A 19,960-nucleotide genomic window follows, 5' to 3' on the forward strand; every position below is an offset into this window, starting at 1 on the left:
GACTTTTTAGTGACTGTTACAACCAGCCCTTCAGTCTGATACAATTAACCCCACCTATTATTATTAACTCAGCTAAAGTTTGCACTCCCCTCATGTTCTGCCAAATTGTTCATAAACGTGCTAGAAATAATGTTTCTGTTTTCATTTGCAGCAGTGATGTGTTTGTTGCTTTTTTGTACAAAACAAAATATCAATCATGCTGAAATATTTTTAGAATTGTTAAGCTAAAACAAAATGTGTAATGTTGTGCCCAGCTTTACCCTACTAAAACTACTGCTACTGTTACTAATAATTACTAATGCTAATAATAATTCATACTAATAGTAACCAATACAAAAAGAGTGTATGAATGAATATCATGTCTATAAGAATCTGCACATTAATAACACCTGATCCATCTATAAGGCATTGACTAACCAACCTGCCTAGTCGTGCCTAGTCATGAATAAATCTTATAATATCTTGTAACATAATATATATATATATATATATATATATATATATATATATATATATATATATATATATATATGTCAATTGATGATAATATAAATTCTGTCACTTGAGGCTTATAAAGATGTTAAAAAGCATTAGAAATGACTACAAGTGATTATTCCATTCCATGTAAGTATAATTCATAAATCACAGCATGGCTCAGTGAATGTTTATAGCTAAGCAGGTTTGTTATAATGCACTGTGCAAGTTGAGACTGACTTTCTTTGGCACTGATAATGTGTTATTAGTGCTAAATATGCATTTTATTAACAGTTAAAAATATATAATAAACATGGCTATGCATTTTTATAACTACTTATAGCTGCATTTATCATGCCTTATGACTTCATTATAAGATCATATGACCGTATTCATAGATTCTTATCAACATGGTATTAATAGAAAGGGTCAGCAAACAAAGTTCTGATTCCCCAAAACAAACCATCATTATCATTATTACATTGGCAAAGACTTTATTGTTCACTTTAGAAGATTACAGATCATGCCTCTTCAAATGTATCCACATTCGTCTTTTCACATGCACACCGCATGTCCTCAGCCTAAAGCCCATGAAAACACAGTTTGTCAGACCCTCAGTGTTACAGTCACTTTTAAAGTGTGGGTCCGCTTTGAGTGGTCACCCAAATCAAGCACAGATGATACAACAGTAAAAAACAGGTAAAAAACACACCTGAAATGTGTTTAGGATGTGTAGGCCTACGCTGTATGACATCATGTACACTTTGCTTTAGTAAACAACAAGTTAATGATTCAAAGAATGAACATGATGAAAACGATGCAGTTATAAATGGAACAAGCCACACATAAAAATAATAATAATAATGATGATAATACTAATAATAACTTACATCCCTCACATTTCAAAGGAATTCTAACTAAAAATCAGATAACCAGATTGGACTCAAAGCTTAAATTCACAGCAAAATTTCCCAGGAATATCAATACCACTACTATAAAAGGAAAAAAAAAAGACATCTGTGCACTTTAATTTATAGCCTAAGGCTGAGTCTCAAACGACTCCCTACTCCCTTTATAGTGCACTACAGGACATGATGGTTTTCACTCCCAAATAAAGCACTACGTGTCCAGTGAAGAGCGATTTGGGACTCGTCCTTTGGTTTCATATTGTTTCTAAAATCAAACGCTACATACTACATGCTGTTTTTGCAGCAGACTTGCAAACTATTCTCCTGCTTACTTAGTACCCAATTCAAAAAGGTGTGGGGCTCAAAGTGAGTTTAAAAGTATGCCTTGTTCACTATTATAGTGCACTGTTTTTGTAGTAATCTTATAGTGATGTCTGAAAACATAGTAAAGAATATCCAGAGCACTGTTACAGTCCTGCACTGTACTACAGTGGGTAGCATCCAGAATGTGTACCCTAGAGACCTGGAGTACCCATACTGAGTTGTGTCATGTGTAGCTGTTGTTGGACCTTTAAGACCTACTGCACAGTCACAGTCCTCCCTACGACCTACAGCTTTGACCTTCTGAAGAGGAACTTCCTGCAAGCATTTTGTATTGTGTCATTTTATTTATTGCAGCTTGTTTTATTTTTGGAGAGTTTGGCTTAATAGCGTGGAGAAGAGTGTTCAGTGATATTGAAGTTTATTATCTCAGCTGAAAAGCAGAGTCTACATGCTTTCACTGAACCTTTTTCTCTCATTAGCGAGCACCTTGCTACTGTGCAGTGTTGAGGGCCCGTTTCATGAAACACTGAATTTTTCTCACGTTCTTTAAATAAAAGAGTTTGACTCAGTATATAAACACTGTTAAAGTTGCGAAATGTACCATTTACCTCACAGTCCATAAAGGCCATGTATGGAAACTAAGCTGCAAATAGGGCCCGTTTTGAATTTACAGTTCCCAATTGGGTGATGTCACAGAACCCAACACATTTACATATATCCATTTATTCAGCTCATAGTTGTTTAGCCCCGCCTACCCAGACTGAAGTTATAAGAGGTGTTTCAGCCTGGACTGCTTTTTTGAATGAGGGCCAACACAAGGCAGCCAATCAGAACAGAGCTCATTTACATATATCACTCTTAAAGGTACAGTAACAAAACCAGCCTGTTTCATTCTAAGGGATAAAATCAGGTTGGAAAATGGTGATGTAAAAATGATAGTGGCTGGTTTTGGTACATAAACCAAGTAAAATACAAGGTATGGGTGCTTTAATAAACTATATCAGTTATTTTATATAAATACACTTGGAATCACATGTCATTCATTAGTTAATAAATTGTTATTTTATATACACTAATAATTTATTAAATTATAAACCATATAGTGTGATTTTCTGTTTAGAGTTCAGGATGTGATCATAACTTTTACAAGACAATGCATTCTGGATGTTCATTTTATTATAGCAGCATTCTTAATGTTCCTTTTTGCTTTCTCAGGCATTATAGAACCATCTAAACATCCTAATTATTTACAACTCCTTACTAATTATTTGAAGCCTTTCTTTTACATATATTTGTCTCCCAGGTAATTGGTTTTATTTTATTGAACACATTGATTCCTAACTTTTAATAGGTGGTGTGCATAATATATATTTAATACATTTTATGACATCATGAACAACATCATGAAAAAGAACACAGAAATATCACAGTGTTACAGTTTTTCTGACGGGCTCATAAGCCATGCTCCTGCATACCGCTGAATTAGGATTGGGTTGATGGGACACGTTTATAGTGAGACTATTGAATGAAAGTCAGCGACCTGATTAGATCTATAAAGGCCTTATTTACTGGAGCAGATGGGACACTCAAGCTTCATCACAAGTTTTGCATGTGTTTTTCACAAGTGCATCATTTATATTTATTTGCTGAGTTTAACACACACACACAATGATATATATATATCATATATATATTTATACACGTGTGTGTGTGTGTATTTATGGTATGTGGATGAATGCACTTGAGGTGGGGGTCGCTAAGAAGGCACAGTATATCCATCTACCCAGACACAGGTATACCACTGCGTACTGTAGTTTTAGACACATTAGTGTATAGAGTAGGAGGATGCAATTTAGTGCACTCACAGGATGTTCCTCATCAGATGTAGACAGTTTATGAAGGTTGTAGTGTTGACTAGCTGTGATGATGTGCTTACACTCACTCGATTGTCATACCAAGGAAGCAGGATAATAGTATCAATGTACTAATACTGAAGGTACTGCTGGGCCTTTAGGCTAGTGCTCAACTTGACTTGACCTTATGCTGCATGGTATCTGAGTCCTTTCCAGCTGATGAGAATTACAGTTTTGAACACCTTAAAGGGGAATTCCACCAAATGTTTCAGCAATTCTGCCTAATTAAATGTTTATCATGTAAACAGTCATTCAGAGTGGGTTTGGTGTGAAATGGTCGTAAAGAAACTCACTGAAGCTCACTGTTGATAGTGGTGATAATAGGAACTAGCCGTGCGAAGAGTTTAATGCCTCTAAAAGCTACATGAAATGGTTGTGAATACACTACCTGATGTCTGAGACATTGCTTTACAGTAGTTTTGCAATACGCTTTTTTGCTTAAAATTTACTTTTTAAAAATGTATTTATGGCAGACAGTTACACATTTTTTTCAGATCTGCCACTATTTTGATATTAGCAGAAACTTTAGAGGACACATGTAGGTCCGCTGGTGGTTTTGGATAGTATATTTGCATTGCAGACAATATGAGCCCTGGTTCCTGTGAGCTGTAAAGAAATTTGAGTCTGTAAGTTTCCGTCCTATTAGCCATTTCACATCAAACCACTCAGAATGACTTTGTTTACATCTTAACCACTGAATTATGCAGGAATTTTGAAAAATTCCTCTTTTTGAAAAGTTCCCCTTTAAACTCTTCAGATGTCTGGTTCCTGTCACCACCACTGTGAACAATTCTGACTCGTAAGTTTCTCTGTACCACAGCTTTTCACATCAAACCACTCTGAACGGCTTTGTTCACATCTTAAAAACTGAATTATGCAGAATTTCTGGTGGTGGGGTGGACTTCCCCTTTAACTTCACTTTCCAGTCGCGCTGTTTTCGGTGGGAGCGCGCTGTGCTGGAGCGTATCCTTCACCAGGCCCGTATGCCGTGCAGTGAGGAGACCCCCCCGCCGGACTGCAGCGGCGTCTGCACGTTGCTCAGCTCCCCGAAGTTCATGTAGTTGGCGCTGGACGGCGACGCTGAGTGGTGGATGGCCGGCACGCTCGCCGCGGCCGCTGAGTAGTTGCACGCATAGTTCGAGCCGCCGGGGCTCGGGAAGCTGCCGAAAGCAGCCGGGTACGCTCCGTACGGGAAGGGGCTCACGCCCATGCTGCACGAGCCGCCGTAGGCCGCCGCTGCCGCCGCCGCCGCGTCCGCGATGCACGGCTTGCCGTCGCGCACCAGCACTGGCACGGACACGCGCCGCGGGCCGCCCAGCCCCGCCGCCTCCAGCGCGCGCTCCTGCCGCTGCCGCTTGCACTTGTAGCGGCGGTTCTGGAACCAGATTTTGACCTGCGTGGAGGTGAGCCGCAGCGCGCCGGCCAGGTGCTCGCGCTCGGCCGCGGACAGGTAGCGCTGCTGCGTGAAGCGCCGCTCGAGCTCGCACACCTGCGCCTGTGAGAAGAGCACGCGCGGCTTCCTCCTTTTCCGCGGGGCCGCGCGAGCCGAGCCCGGCGCTCGGGGCTGGTCATCAGCGGGGGGGCAGCTGGAGGCTAGAGAGAGAGAGAGAGGCAGAGAGTCTTCAGACCACTGTCACGAGTGGGACTTTAACCGAGCTGAGCTTTGGGTCATATAAACTGTTTATTTATTTATTTATTTATTTATTTATTTATAATTTAAACCACAAAGGCTTGATTTAACCTGACTGCTCGTTCCCACATGACTTACATATTTCAGGCTTAACTGACACGGTATTTTTGTTCCGGTGATTCAGTGTATCAATAATAATAATAATAATAATAATAATAATACGAATATATATACATACTCATGACTTTTGACAACAACAATACTATATTATTATTACTATTATAATTATTATAATAATAATTATTATTATTTTTATTTATTTTTGTATGTCTGTAAATGCACCATAAAAACACAACAATCGTGACTTTTTCGTTCTTTAAACAGTCATTTTATTATTATTTGATTACATTATGACAGTCAATTATTATTATTATTATTATGTTCCATTTAAGCATATTTTATTATACACTTGTCTTTTTTTAAATAATAAATAAAAAATGAAAGCGAGACGCGTAAATATACTATTTATTTATTTATTTTATTTTTTATTTTGTGTTCTATTTTGGCGGCAAATGAGTGAATACACCTTTTTCGTTATCGCGACGTTTCCTTTCTCAACATTTAATCTAGTTTTAACAGAAATGTTTACTTACTGCTTCTTTTAAAGGGGTTTGGGGTGAAATACTTTTAGATTTACATTTTAGATTAACTCACTGATTTCTTTACAGTGGTGCTGAGAGAAGCCGCCACATCTACAACGCAAATATAGCCGTTTTATTTATTGTCCGAAAGCACCAAAAGCACGTGCCTTCTGAGTTTTAGTATGTGATGCAGATGATGGTATAATATCATCGATATATCTGAAAACAAGTTTTCTGTGATGGAGCTTTTAGAGACGTTAAACCCTTCAGACGTCTGGTTCCTATCACCACCACTGTGAACAATTCTGACTCTAATTTTCTCTAGAACGGAGCATTTCACACCGAACCACTCTGAACGGCTCTGTTTACCTCTTAACCATGTCATTTTGCAGAAATTTTGAAAGATCGCTGGACTTCTCCTTTAAGTCAGACTCGATGTTCTCCGTTTGATTTGTTCTCGGTCGCGAGCACACTCATCGTTTGGCGCTCTAAATCAGAGCGACTCTTATTTCGAGTGAGACGTGTTATTTAAATCAGCTGTTTATATGAGCTGGGTATGTAGATGATTTGGTATTTGAATGCATGGCTTATGTGAGTCTTAAGGGAAACGCTGAGTCAGAAATAAAGGAACAGTGTAGGTACAATTTTTGTTCATCAACGTAAAAACAATGTAACTGTTCCATTAAAGGTACAGCAGTGGTTTTAATGTCCATCTGTGAACTTTAAAGAAGTTTTTCTTAGAGAAATGGTGCTTATTTGGACGTTTCCATAACCAAAAGATTGAACCCTCCTGTCAGCTTCAAATTTACATCATCCTTATCTCTGGGATCAGCAATTTAAACCTCCAGGAAATGATTACAAACAAAACTGTTACCCAAGTTTATGTGTCCAGTACTTTGTTTCTTTTGTTTCTTTGAAAAAGAGATGTCAGTCATTTATTTGGAGACATTGAACGTTGAATGGGTTCAAATTGACCTCAGACATAATAAAAGGGTTAAAACAGAAGAGTAAAATAAAAGCCTGGAGTTCAGACAGGCCGTGTGGAGTCAAGGCAACTTACAAAATTACTTGCAATGGGTTATGGCACAGTCATGTCCCCTGACATATTTTTGAGGGTACCACCCCAGTGACAGTGTAGTGCCTTTATTTCTGAGAGTGTGTCAGTAAATCAGAGGACGACTGGGGTTTTCCTTTCTCATTACATTTAATAATTACATTTTGATAGAAGGACAGGCACTGAGGGTCATCAGGTCACATGTGGCTGTTTGCTATGGTTTCTGTTTGATTGGGTCTCCTTTTTTACTGAAATGCAGCGTGCCCATAGAAGTGCGTCATTTTGCTTATTTAGGAAGAATATAAAGCGTCCAGTATAAAGAAACAGACACTGAAATAAACAACAGAGCCCCTGATACTGTATGGTCCATAATATCTGAATCTACCCTCACAGTGCTGTAAGGACACTAAACTCATTTGTTTATATTAATTTTAATTGAGGCTGTATAGAAAGTGTCCTAAAAAACTGATGTGTTAAGTAACAACACACTAACTTGTGTTACCCATTTCAACACTTTTTGTGTCATGTTGTTTTCTCATGTAACCCATTCTGAGTTAAAAGTAACCCCAAATGCATTATTCATTACTGGGTATCGAAATATTTCAACACATTTTGAGTTAAAAGTGCAACTTTGTTTATTCATTCATTTTGAGGAATGTAAAACTCTGAATTTGTGATGTTACTACTTAACTTTGAAGAGCTAAACCAGTAACTGAGACGGTAACTGTCTCCATTATACACTGTTAGAAATAAAGGTTCTGTGCAGGTACATTTTTCGTTCATCAAGGTACAAACAATGTAAATGTTCCTTCAAAGGTGCAACAGTGCTTTTAAAGACGAATTGTGAACCTTAAATAAGATTTTCCAGGTGAAAAGTACGTATTTTTACTTTTCATAACCGAATGTTTTAAAACAGAACAATAAAATAAAAGCCTGGAGACGAGACGGGGTGTGTGGAGTCAGTACAACTTACAAAATATAATTTCAATGGATTATGGTACAGTTATGTTCCCTGACTAAAGGTACTGAGATGTTCCCCTGAGGGGACCACCCCAGTGACAAGAGGGGCCTGCCCCAGTGATAGTTTACTACCTTTATTTCTGAGAGTGTAACAATGATAATATGTTGCGCGGGTCGGTTGCGCCGTTGCGCACGAGGAAGAGCTTCTCCAGCAGACTCATAAATCACGCACCAAAAATCAAGAAACTGAGTCATCATAGCACAGCAGCTCCTCTGAACGTGATTATTCCTGTTATAGGTTCGTTTTCATGGGTCAGATATAATAACAGCCCCGTGTCTTCATAAACAGAGTCCAGGCAGCACAAAGGAAGCACGAGCTCTACGTCTTGTTACTGCAAATACAGCTGATTTTAGGAGTGATAGTCTGAGCTCAGCCTGCAGGGGGTCTTTTTCTTACTGGTCTCAGTCTAACAGAACTCAGTAATGAGGCTGCGAGCGCTAACGCTGTCTGTTCTAGTGGTCTAGACAGGCCTGATGCTGCCACTCGCGCGTTAGTGCTGTAGATCAGCGGTGTTGTGTTTGGAGAGATTTATAAACAGATATTCAGACTCGAAATCATTAAGACCCCCAGATCACTTTGATTTCGCTGCAGGTCAATAATCTGTAATACAGTAATAATAACAGTTATAATCTGAACCGTGATCTCTCTCTCTCTCTCTCTCTCTCTCTCTCTCCCTCTCTCTCTCTCTCTCTGTATAAACTCTCACAAAACAAGGTCCTAAACTGTCACTGGGGCAGTGCCCTCCTTGTCACTGGGGTGGTACCCTCAAGGGTACATCTCAGTACCTTTAGTCAGGGAACATAACTGTACCATAATCCATTGAAATTATATCTCGTAAATTGTATTGACTCCACACACCCCGTCTCATTTATCCTTTCTGTTTTAAATCATTTGGTTATGTAAAGGTACAAATATGTATTTCTCACCTGGAAAAACGTGTTTAAGCTACACAGCTGGACCTTAAAAACACTGTTGTACATTTCATGGAACATTTACATCGGTTTTACCTTGATAAATGAAACACGTACCTGCACAGGACCTTTATTTCAGTGTACAGTGAAACAGTGTGGGCCACAATGAAACCAGGAGGTTGTCTGACTCTTCGACTTGAAAGGGCGTTTTGTATTGAAGTGTGTGACTCTGCTGCACTCTGACTGATGGAGGAGCTACCTAGGGTTCTTTGCGATGATGTGGTTAGAAGAACCACCTTGGGTTCCGTAAAGAACCTTTCAGTGGACAGTTATTCACACCAGTCCTCCAACATCTTTCGAGATGACCTGTTTTTGCCGCAGATGGTGCTCGGAATGCGCGTGCTTATAATATAAGAGTCAACAAAAACTCTTTCTGGGACCTTTATTTTATAAAGATTGTATCATGTACACACATAAATAAAGGAGCCGAAATTGGGTTCTGTAGAGGGACACTAGAACAATGAGTTCTACAGTCGTGTGCAAAAGTTTGGGCACCCCTAGTCAAATTACATGATTTGTTGATTGTTTAAATAAGTGAACACATAGTTTATTGCACTTTTATGACTTTATGTTCATTGAATTTAACGTATTGTGGGGAAATGTAAAACATAAAATGTGTGCAAAAGTTATGGCACATTTTATCGTTTATGTTTTATTATTATTATTATTATTATTATTTCTAATATGTTAAACCTAGGCAATAAATAGAAACTGTACACCTGGACGAGTGAACCGGTGGTTTATATTAAACCGTTTTCGAAAGTGTTCTTTAAGGAACCATATAGAACACGTACTCAGTCATGACCTGGAACCATTTCAACATACCAAGAGCCATTTAAGCGCTCAAAAGGTTCTATGATATGTATAAAATCTTTACTAAAGAACCATCGAAGAACCAAAAAATGAAGCATGAAATATAAATGTTCTTTTTTTGCACGAGCCACAACTTATGTTTTTTTTTTCGAATATGTAAAATTAACAGAAAAAGCAAAATAACCAGGAGTTGTGCATTAAAATTGTACAGGATGTGTAACTTTTTTCATTTAGAAAATCAACATATATATATATATATATATATATATATATATATATATATATATATAGATTCTTACGAATATATATATATATATATTTATACACACAGCTATTAAATAAATAAATAAATAAATAAATATAGTTAGTTTATAAAAGCTCATTTTAAAGATCAGTAAATCAGATTCACCTTTCCTCTCTTTGCCCTCGAACGCGTCGTCCGTCTTGGCCTCTTTGTCCAGCTCCATCTCTAAGAAGTCCTTGCCATAAAAGGCAGGCTCGTAGCTGAGGGCCGCGCTGCTTCTCTGGCCTTTCCCGTCCTGCTGCTCGTCGTGGCCGAACAGGGCGGCCGCGGTGGCTCCGGGCTGCACGTCCATGAAGGCGGGCTCCTGCTTGAAGGCGGCCAGCATGCAGGACGAGCCGTCCATGTCCAGCGGGGCCACGTCGCCCTGCGCCTGCTCCAGGTTCAGAATGTCCCTGACAGAGAACGGTGTGGAGGAAAACATGGCCATGAGGGTCTCCTCTTCAGCGACCTGCTCCGACCACTGCTGCGGGCATCGAGGAGCGTCCAGAGAAACCGAAAGGAAAAAACTCAGTGGACAGACACGCGCTGCTGCTGCTGCTGGACCATCCTCATCCTCGAGCCCTCAGACCTCAGTTTTGGGGTCCTGTGGGACAGAAGAGGACAGTGTGTGTCTGTGAGTGTGTAGATGAGGAGGGGCCAGTGCGTAAAAAGCTATACACGCCCTCATTGGTCAGCTCAGTTTACGGGAATTACGGTTTACAAATCCTCCTCGGACATCCGCCCGGATATTAGGACAGAAGGAGCTCGACGGAGTGACTGAAAAGTTCTTGTTTTAACTTTGAAAAGTAAAGAATTCATCGAGGATCTGACAGTGATTTTAAAGAAATCTCATTAAAGTTATACATTCTGTTAACTTATTATATAGAGGTTCATTAAACTGAAGTGTTAAATCAATTTTACAGTGGCACGCGCACAAACTGGCCAATTAGACTGCGGCTAATGAGGAGACTTATTTATATTCACCTTCTTCTTTCTCACAAATGTGCTTATAACAGCCGTGTGCAAAAGTTTGGGCACCCCAGGGCCCATGTTTTGTTGATTTTGTGAGTGAAAATAAATTAAATATTGGTATTTTTTCTGCTAAAAAGCATTTCTTTTTAATTTGCTGATTAATATAACTGTTTAATATGCTGAAAAAAGCGCCATGATTACTGGCCACATTTTATGTTTAAGTTTTTTTTTCCCCTAATATGTTAAATTCAGAAAAACAAACACTGACTGTGCATCGAAATGTGCAGATGTGTGTTCACTGTACAGAATGTGGAACATATTTTCAAATGAACAAAACATGTCCTTTGACCAGGGGCGCCCATAATTTTGCAGACGACTACACGTTGATCTTCTTTATAGACTGCCTCATACACTTCTCAGAATAAAGGTACTAAAAAGGGTTCTCTGGAGGGATGCCACAGAAACAACACTTTAGATTCCTGAAAGAACCTCAGTTGATTGTTCTTTAAGGAACCACTCTTGTAAACGAGATGCCAGTGTAAAGAACAATTCCAAAGTTTAAAGAACCTTCACATAATGTAAAAGTTCTAAACCAATCATAAGTCCTTTTTCTTAGAATACTGAGTCAAAGGCGAGAACCATCTAGGAACCGTTATTATGTGTATATTTGTTTATTTTAGGAGTGTAGAGTGGTTTCCTCCACAGGCTGCTATTTTCAGGTTGTCTAGTCCTGGTTTATCTGCTCTACAGGGGCTCATTAAGCTGAAAAGTGTCACTGCTTAGTTACTGAAGAGCTGCGGAAGTATCCGGACGGTCTCTGAGCTGCCCTCCTCAGGGGGAAGCATTGGTTTGAGAAGAGTGACCACTGTAGGTCCTCACTGGACAGCACAGGAGCTTCTCACAGCTGATCAGACACCATTACATATATATTTATATTATTTAAAAATAATATTTCATCATATTTAGTCAAAACGTCTTCACTGTAGAGACTTTTTACACTCTTAAAGAAGATGGTTCTTCAAAGGTTCTTTAGTAAATAGAATGGTCCTATTTATAGAACAATTTCATGGTTAAATGGTTCTTTGCATGGTGAAATGGTTCTTCAGATTTATGAATGTGTTGTATATGGTTCTACAGAGAACCTTTTTGAAAATGGTTGAAAATGTAGCACCAAAAAGGTTCTTCTATTGTTATAAGCTTGACATCATAAAAACAGAAGAACGCTTTTTGGTGCTATATAGAACCATTTTCAAAAAGGTGTTATATAGAACCATATACAACACATTCTTCATCAGTCTGAACAACATTTTCACTACGCAAAGAACGCTTAAAGGATATAAATGGTTCTTTAAGCGTTTATGGTTTTATTTAGAACCATTGCATTTACTAAAGAACCCTTAAATAACCTTCTTTTTTAAAGAGTGTGTACAACACATTCATCAGTCTGAAAACCATTTCACCATGCAAAGAACAATTTAAGCACACAATAATTCTGTATATAATTCATAGTTCTAAACAGAACCATTCCATTTACTAAAGAACTCATGAAGAACCAACTTTTTTTAGCGGTGTGTACAACACATTCATCAGTCTGAAAACCATTTCACCATGCACAGAACCTTTTAGGCATGCAATAGTTCTGTATAGATCTCATGGTTCTAAATAGAACTATTCCATTTACTGAAGAACCCTTGAAGTACCATCGTTTTTAAGAGTGTATACAGCACATTCTTCAATCTGAAGAACGATTTCACCATGTGAAGAACCATTTAAAGCATGCAATAGTTCTGTATAGATCTCATGGTTCTAAATAGAACTATTCTACTTACTAAAGATCCCTTGAAGAACCATCTTTTTTAAGAATGTATACAACACATTCTTCAATCAGAAAACCATTTCACCATGCGAAGAACCATTGAAGGATGCACTAGTTCTGTATAGATCTCATGGTTCTAAACAGAACCATTCCATTTACTGAAGAACCCTCTTTTTTTAAGAGTGTAGTTGAACGCTGATTCAGTGTTTTGTGCTGCTGAGACAGCTGTTTGAAAGACATCATAACAGTAGTAAATGAGTGAATGTGCCACTCAGACTGTCCTTATAACTTTCCCTCTTTTCTCACATCAGTCTTCTCTAAGGTGCTGTTATCCATTTGCTGTATGAGTTTCTCTGCGCTCAGCGTTTAAAGACAGCCAGGTAATGACTTTTTAAAGGCCACACATCCTGTAGAACCAAACTTCACCTGCTGGTTTGGAATAAAAGAGTTTGATGTGGAATGTAAACATTTTTAAAGTTTCAGTCCAGACAGTCCATGTGAGAAAAACTAAGCTTCAAGTTTTAAATTAATTCTTTTGTGAGGTGAAAAACTCATTTACATATATCATATATGCCTACAGCAGTTTAGCCCCGCCCACTCACACTGAAGTTATAAACAGTATTTCATCCTGGACTGGCTTTTGAACAAGGCACAATACAGGGCAGCCAATCGGAACAGAGCTCATTTACATATGTCAGTCTTAAAGACACAGTAAGACAAACAGCCTATTTAATTCAAGAGTTTAAGTGTACTGAGTGATATTTAGGTCTGCAGGCACTCTGATGGACCTGCAGTCTGCAGGGAGAAAGCAAACAGACCTGCACTGAGAGCTCGTGGAGCCACTGACTTCAACACGTGATAACAGATGACAAGACAGCAGCAGCCAGCAGCGGAGTCAGAGCAGCATACCTGAACGCCCCCATACAGTGGGCAGAAAGACAGAGCTGAGTAAATGGACCCTCACGGTGGTGACGTAGTGAGTGTCTTCAGGAGAAACACTTATTCTTCTAGAGTTTAAATGTGTGAAAGTTAGAGACGTGTCTGTGTCATGAGACAGTTATGTTAATCAGTGATTCAAACACAACACATTATTATTATTATTATTATTATTATTATTATTATTATTATTATTAGCCCTGGAAGTGAATTTTTATTCAAATATTTCAAATAAATGAAAAAATAAAACACAGTCAATGTTGTATTAGTACTAATGTTGTGGTCGTTGCTTGGTGGGAAACTATTATTACTGTTTTTTTTCTATGTGCAGGTCAGGCGGCGCCTCTGCTCTCCTGTGCGTTATGAGTAAAAGAGCGCGCTCTGGCTCCGCGAGCCCGAACACCCACCCACCCCAGACGCCGCGGAGCTGAGCGGAGCGGGAGAGGGGGCGGTAATTAGTCCCGGGGGGAGACAGACTCTATTATCGTGGGTTTTTATCAGGGCTGTGAGCGCTGCAGGGGAAATGGCCCCGTGTCTCCGCGGCGGAGTGTTTATAGTGATGGAGGGATCTGATGGATGAGTGCAGAGCCAGCGCTGCCGCGTCCAGCCCTCCACTAATCGGCCAGTAGAGTAAACTCCGCGCCTCGGACTCATGGCAGGAGCTTTTATCCGACAGGACGCGCGAGAGACGACTTATCACAGCAGCAGCTACTCTTCTCCTCTCCTCTCCTCCTCCTCTCCTCGCCTCTCCTCTGTTCTCCTCCTCTCCTCTTCTGCTCTTTTTCTCCTCTGTTCTCCTCTTCTGCTCATTTCTTCCTCTATTCTCCTCTTCTGCTCCTTTCCTACTCTCTTCTTCTTCTCTTTTCCTTTTCTCCTCCTCTTCCCCTCTTTTCCCTTCGTCCTCCTTTCTTTTCTTTTGCCTTTCTCCTCTCTTTTACTCCTTTTTTAAATGTCTCCTGTCTGTTTCTTCTTTTTCCCTTTCTCCTCTCTTTTACTCCTTTTTTAAATGTCTCCTGTCTTTTTCTTATTTTTCCCTTCTTCTCCTCTTGTCCATTTCTCCTCTTTTTCTCCTTGCTTCCCTTTCTCATCTATTCTTCTCCTCTTTTCCATTTCTCCTCGCTTTTTCTCCTCTTTACCCTTTCTTATCTCTTCTTCTCCTCTTTTCCCTTTCTCCTAACTTCTCCTCTGTTCCCTTTTTCCTAACTTCTCCTCTTCTCCCTTTCTCCTAACTTCTCCTCTTTTCCCTTTCTCCTCTTCTTCCCCTCTTTTCCCTTTGTCTTCACTTCTTTTCTTTTCCCTTTCTCCTCTCGTTTACTCCTTTTTTTAAATGTCTCCTGTCTTTTTCTTCTTTTTTCCCTTTCTCCTCTCGTTTACTCCTCTTTTAAATGTCTCCTGTCTTTTTCTTCTTTTTCCCTTTCTCCTCTCTTTTACTCCCCTTTTAAATGTCTCCTGTCTTTTTTTTCTTTTTCCCTTCTTCTCCTCTTTTCCATTTCTCCTCTCTTTTTCTCCTCTTTACCCTTTCTTATCTCTTTTTCTCCTCTGTTCCCTTTTTCCTAACTTCTCCTCTGTTCCCTTTCTCTTCCCCTCTTTTCCCTTTCTCCTCTCTTCCCCTCTTTTCCCTTGCTCCTCTCTTCATCTGTGTCGCAGACCAAGTAAAGATGCTAAATGGAACCGAAATGCGCTCTTTGTAGTGAAGTCGTAGGAAAGGAAATGTAATGGATGGTTCTATGAAGAACGATTTTTGTCAATGAGGTGTGTGAAGTTTAAAGAACCTACACATAGTACAAAGGTTCTGTACCAATGAAAGGGTTTTTTAGAACTGTGTCCAAGCCAAGAACCTTTTAAGAACCTGTGTTCACTCAGAAAATAAAATGTTGGATTTATTTGTAAACGTTATGTCGACTGGTTCCACACAGCTGTGTTAAGCTGAGTAATATGTACTCAGTGAATTCAAGTCACAAGTCAGTCACAAGTTCTAATGAACTGATCAGTGTCCTTTGGTCCTCAAACATTCAGCTTAAATTGCATATGTTCTACTAATTAATGTAGAGAAAGAACAAAGTTATGAGGTTTAAGTTGGAGCTACATAGTGTTGTTGTGTTATTACTGAGCTGTTACACTAAATTACATGCATTTACAGCCAACAACAGTGTGGCTGGGCAGTTAACCGTGTATTGTAAGAAAAAGTTACGTACAATGAAAGGTAGTTCAGGTGGAAAACACAACAGGGAGAGAGAGAGAGAGAGAGAGTAAAAGAAGTAAAACAATATGCAAATAATGATGCCAGCAGCCAATGGTAAAGAAGCTGAGTTTTACTCAAAAAGATTACACAAAACAAACAAAAACTTATGAAGTAATTCTGACAGTTCATTTCATTGAAACAATGGCTTCATGAAAAAGCTGCAGAACTTTAAGATGTGTTTTTTTGTTTGTTTGTTTTGTTTTGAATTGTTTTGTTTTTATAGAGTTAAGCACAATTTATTAAATTTTATTTTATTTTTCTTTCATAGAGAGTTTAGAGAGTTTATAGGACGCCCCTCCCTCCCACTTTTAACTTTGTTACCAGAAACAAAACAAACATATATATATATATATATATATATATATATATATATATATATATATATATATATATATGTACATATATATATATATATATATATAAATATAAATATATTTAAATAAATAAATATTGTTGGGTGATGACGCTGAAAGAGGAAGACTTTGGAATGAAGAGGAAAACTTGGAGATGTGTTTTTAGAGAGTTCAGGACAATCTTAGCCATCAGTGTCAGGAACAGGTTGCATGTCTGGCTTCAGAGGTTGTAAAAACTAGTTGTTTTAACAGTTAATAATTTCCTCTGTCGTCAGAGAAAAGCTGATGTGGCACAATGGACAGTGATGTTTCTCATCAACGTGCATTTGGTCACATTAGCTTCAGTTCTGTGTAAAGCTGCTAATAAGTAAAGGCTGCTGTGGAGTCCTGATGTGAGTGAAGCGAGGCGAGGCGCTCCCGTGTCTGAGGCTCTGTCTTTCAGCAGCGTACTAGCTTCCAGCAGATAAAGAAGAGGATAAGAGTGCTTGAACACTTCCTCTGGGTGACCTGCTCAGGATATTATCAGCCTGAGAGGCGAAACGGGCTCCGTTTGCCTTATCTAAATGGGTGTAGGAGCTGAGCTGGAGCTGAGCTGAACCCAGCAGCTTCCACAGTTCACACCTTCAGGCAGACCAGTCAGAGAAACTGGCTTTCATTAAAGGGTCTCTGACCTCTTTAGACTGTTACAGGACTCTGACTGCTCTCCAGAACTGCTGTATTCATTACTGATCTCTGTCTAACAGGCCTCTGACCTCTTTAGACTGTTACAGGACTCTGACTGCTCACCAGAAATACTGTATTCATTACTGATCTCTGTCTAACAGGCCTCTGGCCGCTTTAAACTGTTACAGGACTCTGACTGCCCTCCAGAAATGCTGCATTAATTACTGATCTCAGTCTAACAGGCCTCTGACCTCTTTAGACTGTTACAGGACCCTGACTGCTCACCAGAAATACTGTATTCATTACTGATCTCAGTCTAACAGGCCTCTGACCGCTTTAGTCTGTTACAGGACTCTTAGAGAGAGAGTTCTACTCTCCAGATCTGCTTTAGGCTTCACCCTGTTCTCATGAATTACACCGTCTTTATTTACCCTGAGTTAATTACAAATGCAGTTTGTTAGTTAGTTAATTAGTTAGTTAGTTCATTTATTTACCTAATATTTTTGTTCCCCCTTTCTTTCTTTCTTTCTTTCTTTCTTTCTTTCTTTAGCTAGGTAGTTAGTTAAGTTGCTAATATTAACTTATTTGGTTTTTATTTATGTATTTATACATTAATTAGTCTCCTCTTTTAATAATTTTTATTATTTCTTTCAATTTACTTTTTATTTATTACTTGTTTATGTACTCTACACTTTCTACATTTCTTTATTTGTTTCTTTACAAATTTCATTATTTGTTTATTTATTTTGTTAGAAAGTTAGCTAAGAAGTCAGCTATTTATTTATTTATTGTTAAGAAAGTTAAGTAGTTAGTTACTAATTAATTTATTTATTAATTTTGTTAGAAAGCTTGCTACATTGACATCTACTTAAGTAGTTATTTGGTTGCTTATTCATTTATTTACTTATTTATTTATTTTGTTAGAAAGTTTGCTAAACAGAAAGCTAGTTAGTAAGTTGGTTATTGGTTTATTTATTTATTTAATTTACATTTTAGTAATTTATTTTATAATTTATTTTATATATGCATTTATTTACTTATTTTTCTATGTAATTCTTTATTTTGTTAGTAGTTTACTTGATCTATCTATCTATCTATCTATCTATCTATCTATCTATCTATCTATCTATCTATCTTGAGTTAGTTAGTTAGTTAGTTACTTAGTTACTTGGTTAGTTAATTAGTTATTTGTTTAGGAAAAATGTCCAATCAAACCTTATTTTTAAATTAACTCAAACCTATAATATTATATGCCATATATATTACATAAATTCAGTGCTCCACTAGTCAACTGTAATGTTAAGCAGACTCATCATCTCTGTTTGGAAGCCAGTGTAAAAAAAATCTCTACCATAAATATTTTTTTCTGTACAGTTTTTTTTCATTTGTTTGTCTTTGTGTAACAAAATGATAAATAAGCCAAAGGTTTGCATTGTTAATCTTTCATTCATTCAGTGAATATAAACAAAGATCTGATATTGTTACATTCTAATTTGTCTATTTTGAAATGATTCACTGCTTCGTACTAATTATTGTAAATGAGGTTGTGTTAAGTAGCTTATTGAGCTCAGTGAGCTTCCTCATGTCGGCCAAACACTCCATCTGAAAGGTTCAAGGACAGTTTAAAGAACTTCACCACCCACCCACCAACATGCCCATCCGGGTTTCCAACATTCAAATCATGATCATTTCATGTTTAACATGGTTTGTTTGATATGAGTATCAGCGGCCTTACATTGAAAATCAACGTCATGAATTGTATGCAGCCTCAAATGTGGCATCTATGCATGTACGGACTTCATTATAGTGAACAATATGTTTTTCAAAGAAAAGCAAATAAGACTTGTTTATTGATATGGGCCCTAAGTTTAGCGCACACTAACAGTGTTATCATTGTTACCAGATTAGTTCAGCGTTATCATTGGTACCATTACTCTGGGTGTCCTGTAGCAAACTGACTCTATACTTGGATGTTAATTGTGTTTTTAACCAGTTCAACACCCAAGACTTGCTGACACTTGCCACCATGTTTAAAAGAATATCTGCTAGATAAACATTTTCTAGAAAACTATTAGAGAGTTAGAAAGGAGCTCACAGACAGACTGGATAGCAAAACACATTAGATACCATTAAAAATAAGAAACGTTCAGAGTAAATTTGAACCAAAGTCTTTTGTCATCACACAATTTGTTCTCCATTTGTCAGGGGATCGTTGTTTTTGTCACTGGTTCATGTTCAGACATTTGGCAGTAGATTAGAGGGTCTATTAATGGGCAGAGAGTGGCATGGTGACTCCCAGTGGGAGTTAGATGACCTGTTCTCTGTTAGATGTCAGGAAATAGTTTTGACTACTCGCTCACATTCAACTGATGTTCAGGTTCTCGCATTTCCAAACATCTAAAAAGGCCTTGCACCTACAGCCGATTAATCATAATTAGCTGATACCTTTCCCACTGGGGCTTTGCTGTTAGAACATATGAACCTGCAGATGTCGTTTTCTGGACTAATCTTAGTTTTTTTTTTTTTTTTAGTATTTTTGTGGACCATTCCCTCAATGTTGCCATATAAATGCAGCAGTCAATGTGGAATTTCATGCAGACCTAAGGCCTTGGTGGGCCTCACTGAGGATATGTCAGAGATAGGATATCCCCTCATACACCCCCCCCCCTCTCCCAAGGGGCTGTGGCCTGTCCAGACAGTGGAGACCGCACCACTGTGGAATGATATGGCCTTGGACAATATATATATATATATATATATACTGAACAGGCATAACATTATGACCACCTCCTTGTTTCTATGCTCATTGTCCATTTTATCAGCTCCACTTACCATATAGCTGCACTTTGTAGTTCTACAATTACAGACGGTTTCTCTGCATACTTTGTTAGCCCCCCTTTGACCCTGTTCTTCAGTGGTCAGGACCCCCATGGACCCTCACAGAGC

At 38.4% G+C, this 19,960-nt stretch overlaps 1 protein-coding gene across 1 annotated transcript; it reads right to left on the bottom strand.

Moving 5' to 3' along the window:
- Positions 1-4,589: 4,589 nt before the first annotated feature.
- nkx2.5 (NK2 homeobox 5) lies at positions 4,590-10,480 on the bottom strand. Its single transcript, XM_036575429.1, has 2 exons — positions 10,159-10,480; positions 4,590-5,212 (listed from the first exon to the last, which is right to left on the bottom strand). The coding sequence occupies exons 1-2, from the start codon at positions 10,478-10,480 to the stop codon at positions 4,590-4,592; spliced, it is 945 nt and encodes a 314-aa protein (XP_036431322.1).
- Between the last annotated feature and the right edge of the window lie 9,480 nt (positions 10,481-19,960).

This window comes from Colossoma macropomum, unplaced genomic scaffold (genome assembly GCF_904425465.1).
Source record: "Colossoma macropomum unplaced genomic scaffold, Colossoma_macropomum, whole genome shotgun sequence".
Taxonomy (NCBI): Eukaryota; Metazoa; Chordata; class Actinopteri; order Characiformes; family Serrasalmidae; genus Colossoma; species Colossoma macropomum.

Bases quoted from the DNA above. Each gene is read 5' to 3' on its own strand.
- nkx2.5 (XM_036575429.1), bottom strand. From the start codon at position 10,480: ATGGCCATGTTTTCCTCCACACCGTTCTCTGTCAGGGACATTCTGAAC. The intron at 5,213-10,158 runs GTGAATCTGATT...CTCTCTCTCTAG, and splicing joins CGAGGGCAAAGAGAGGAAAG to CCTCCAGCTGCCCCCCCGCT.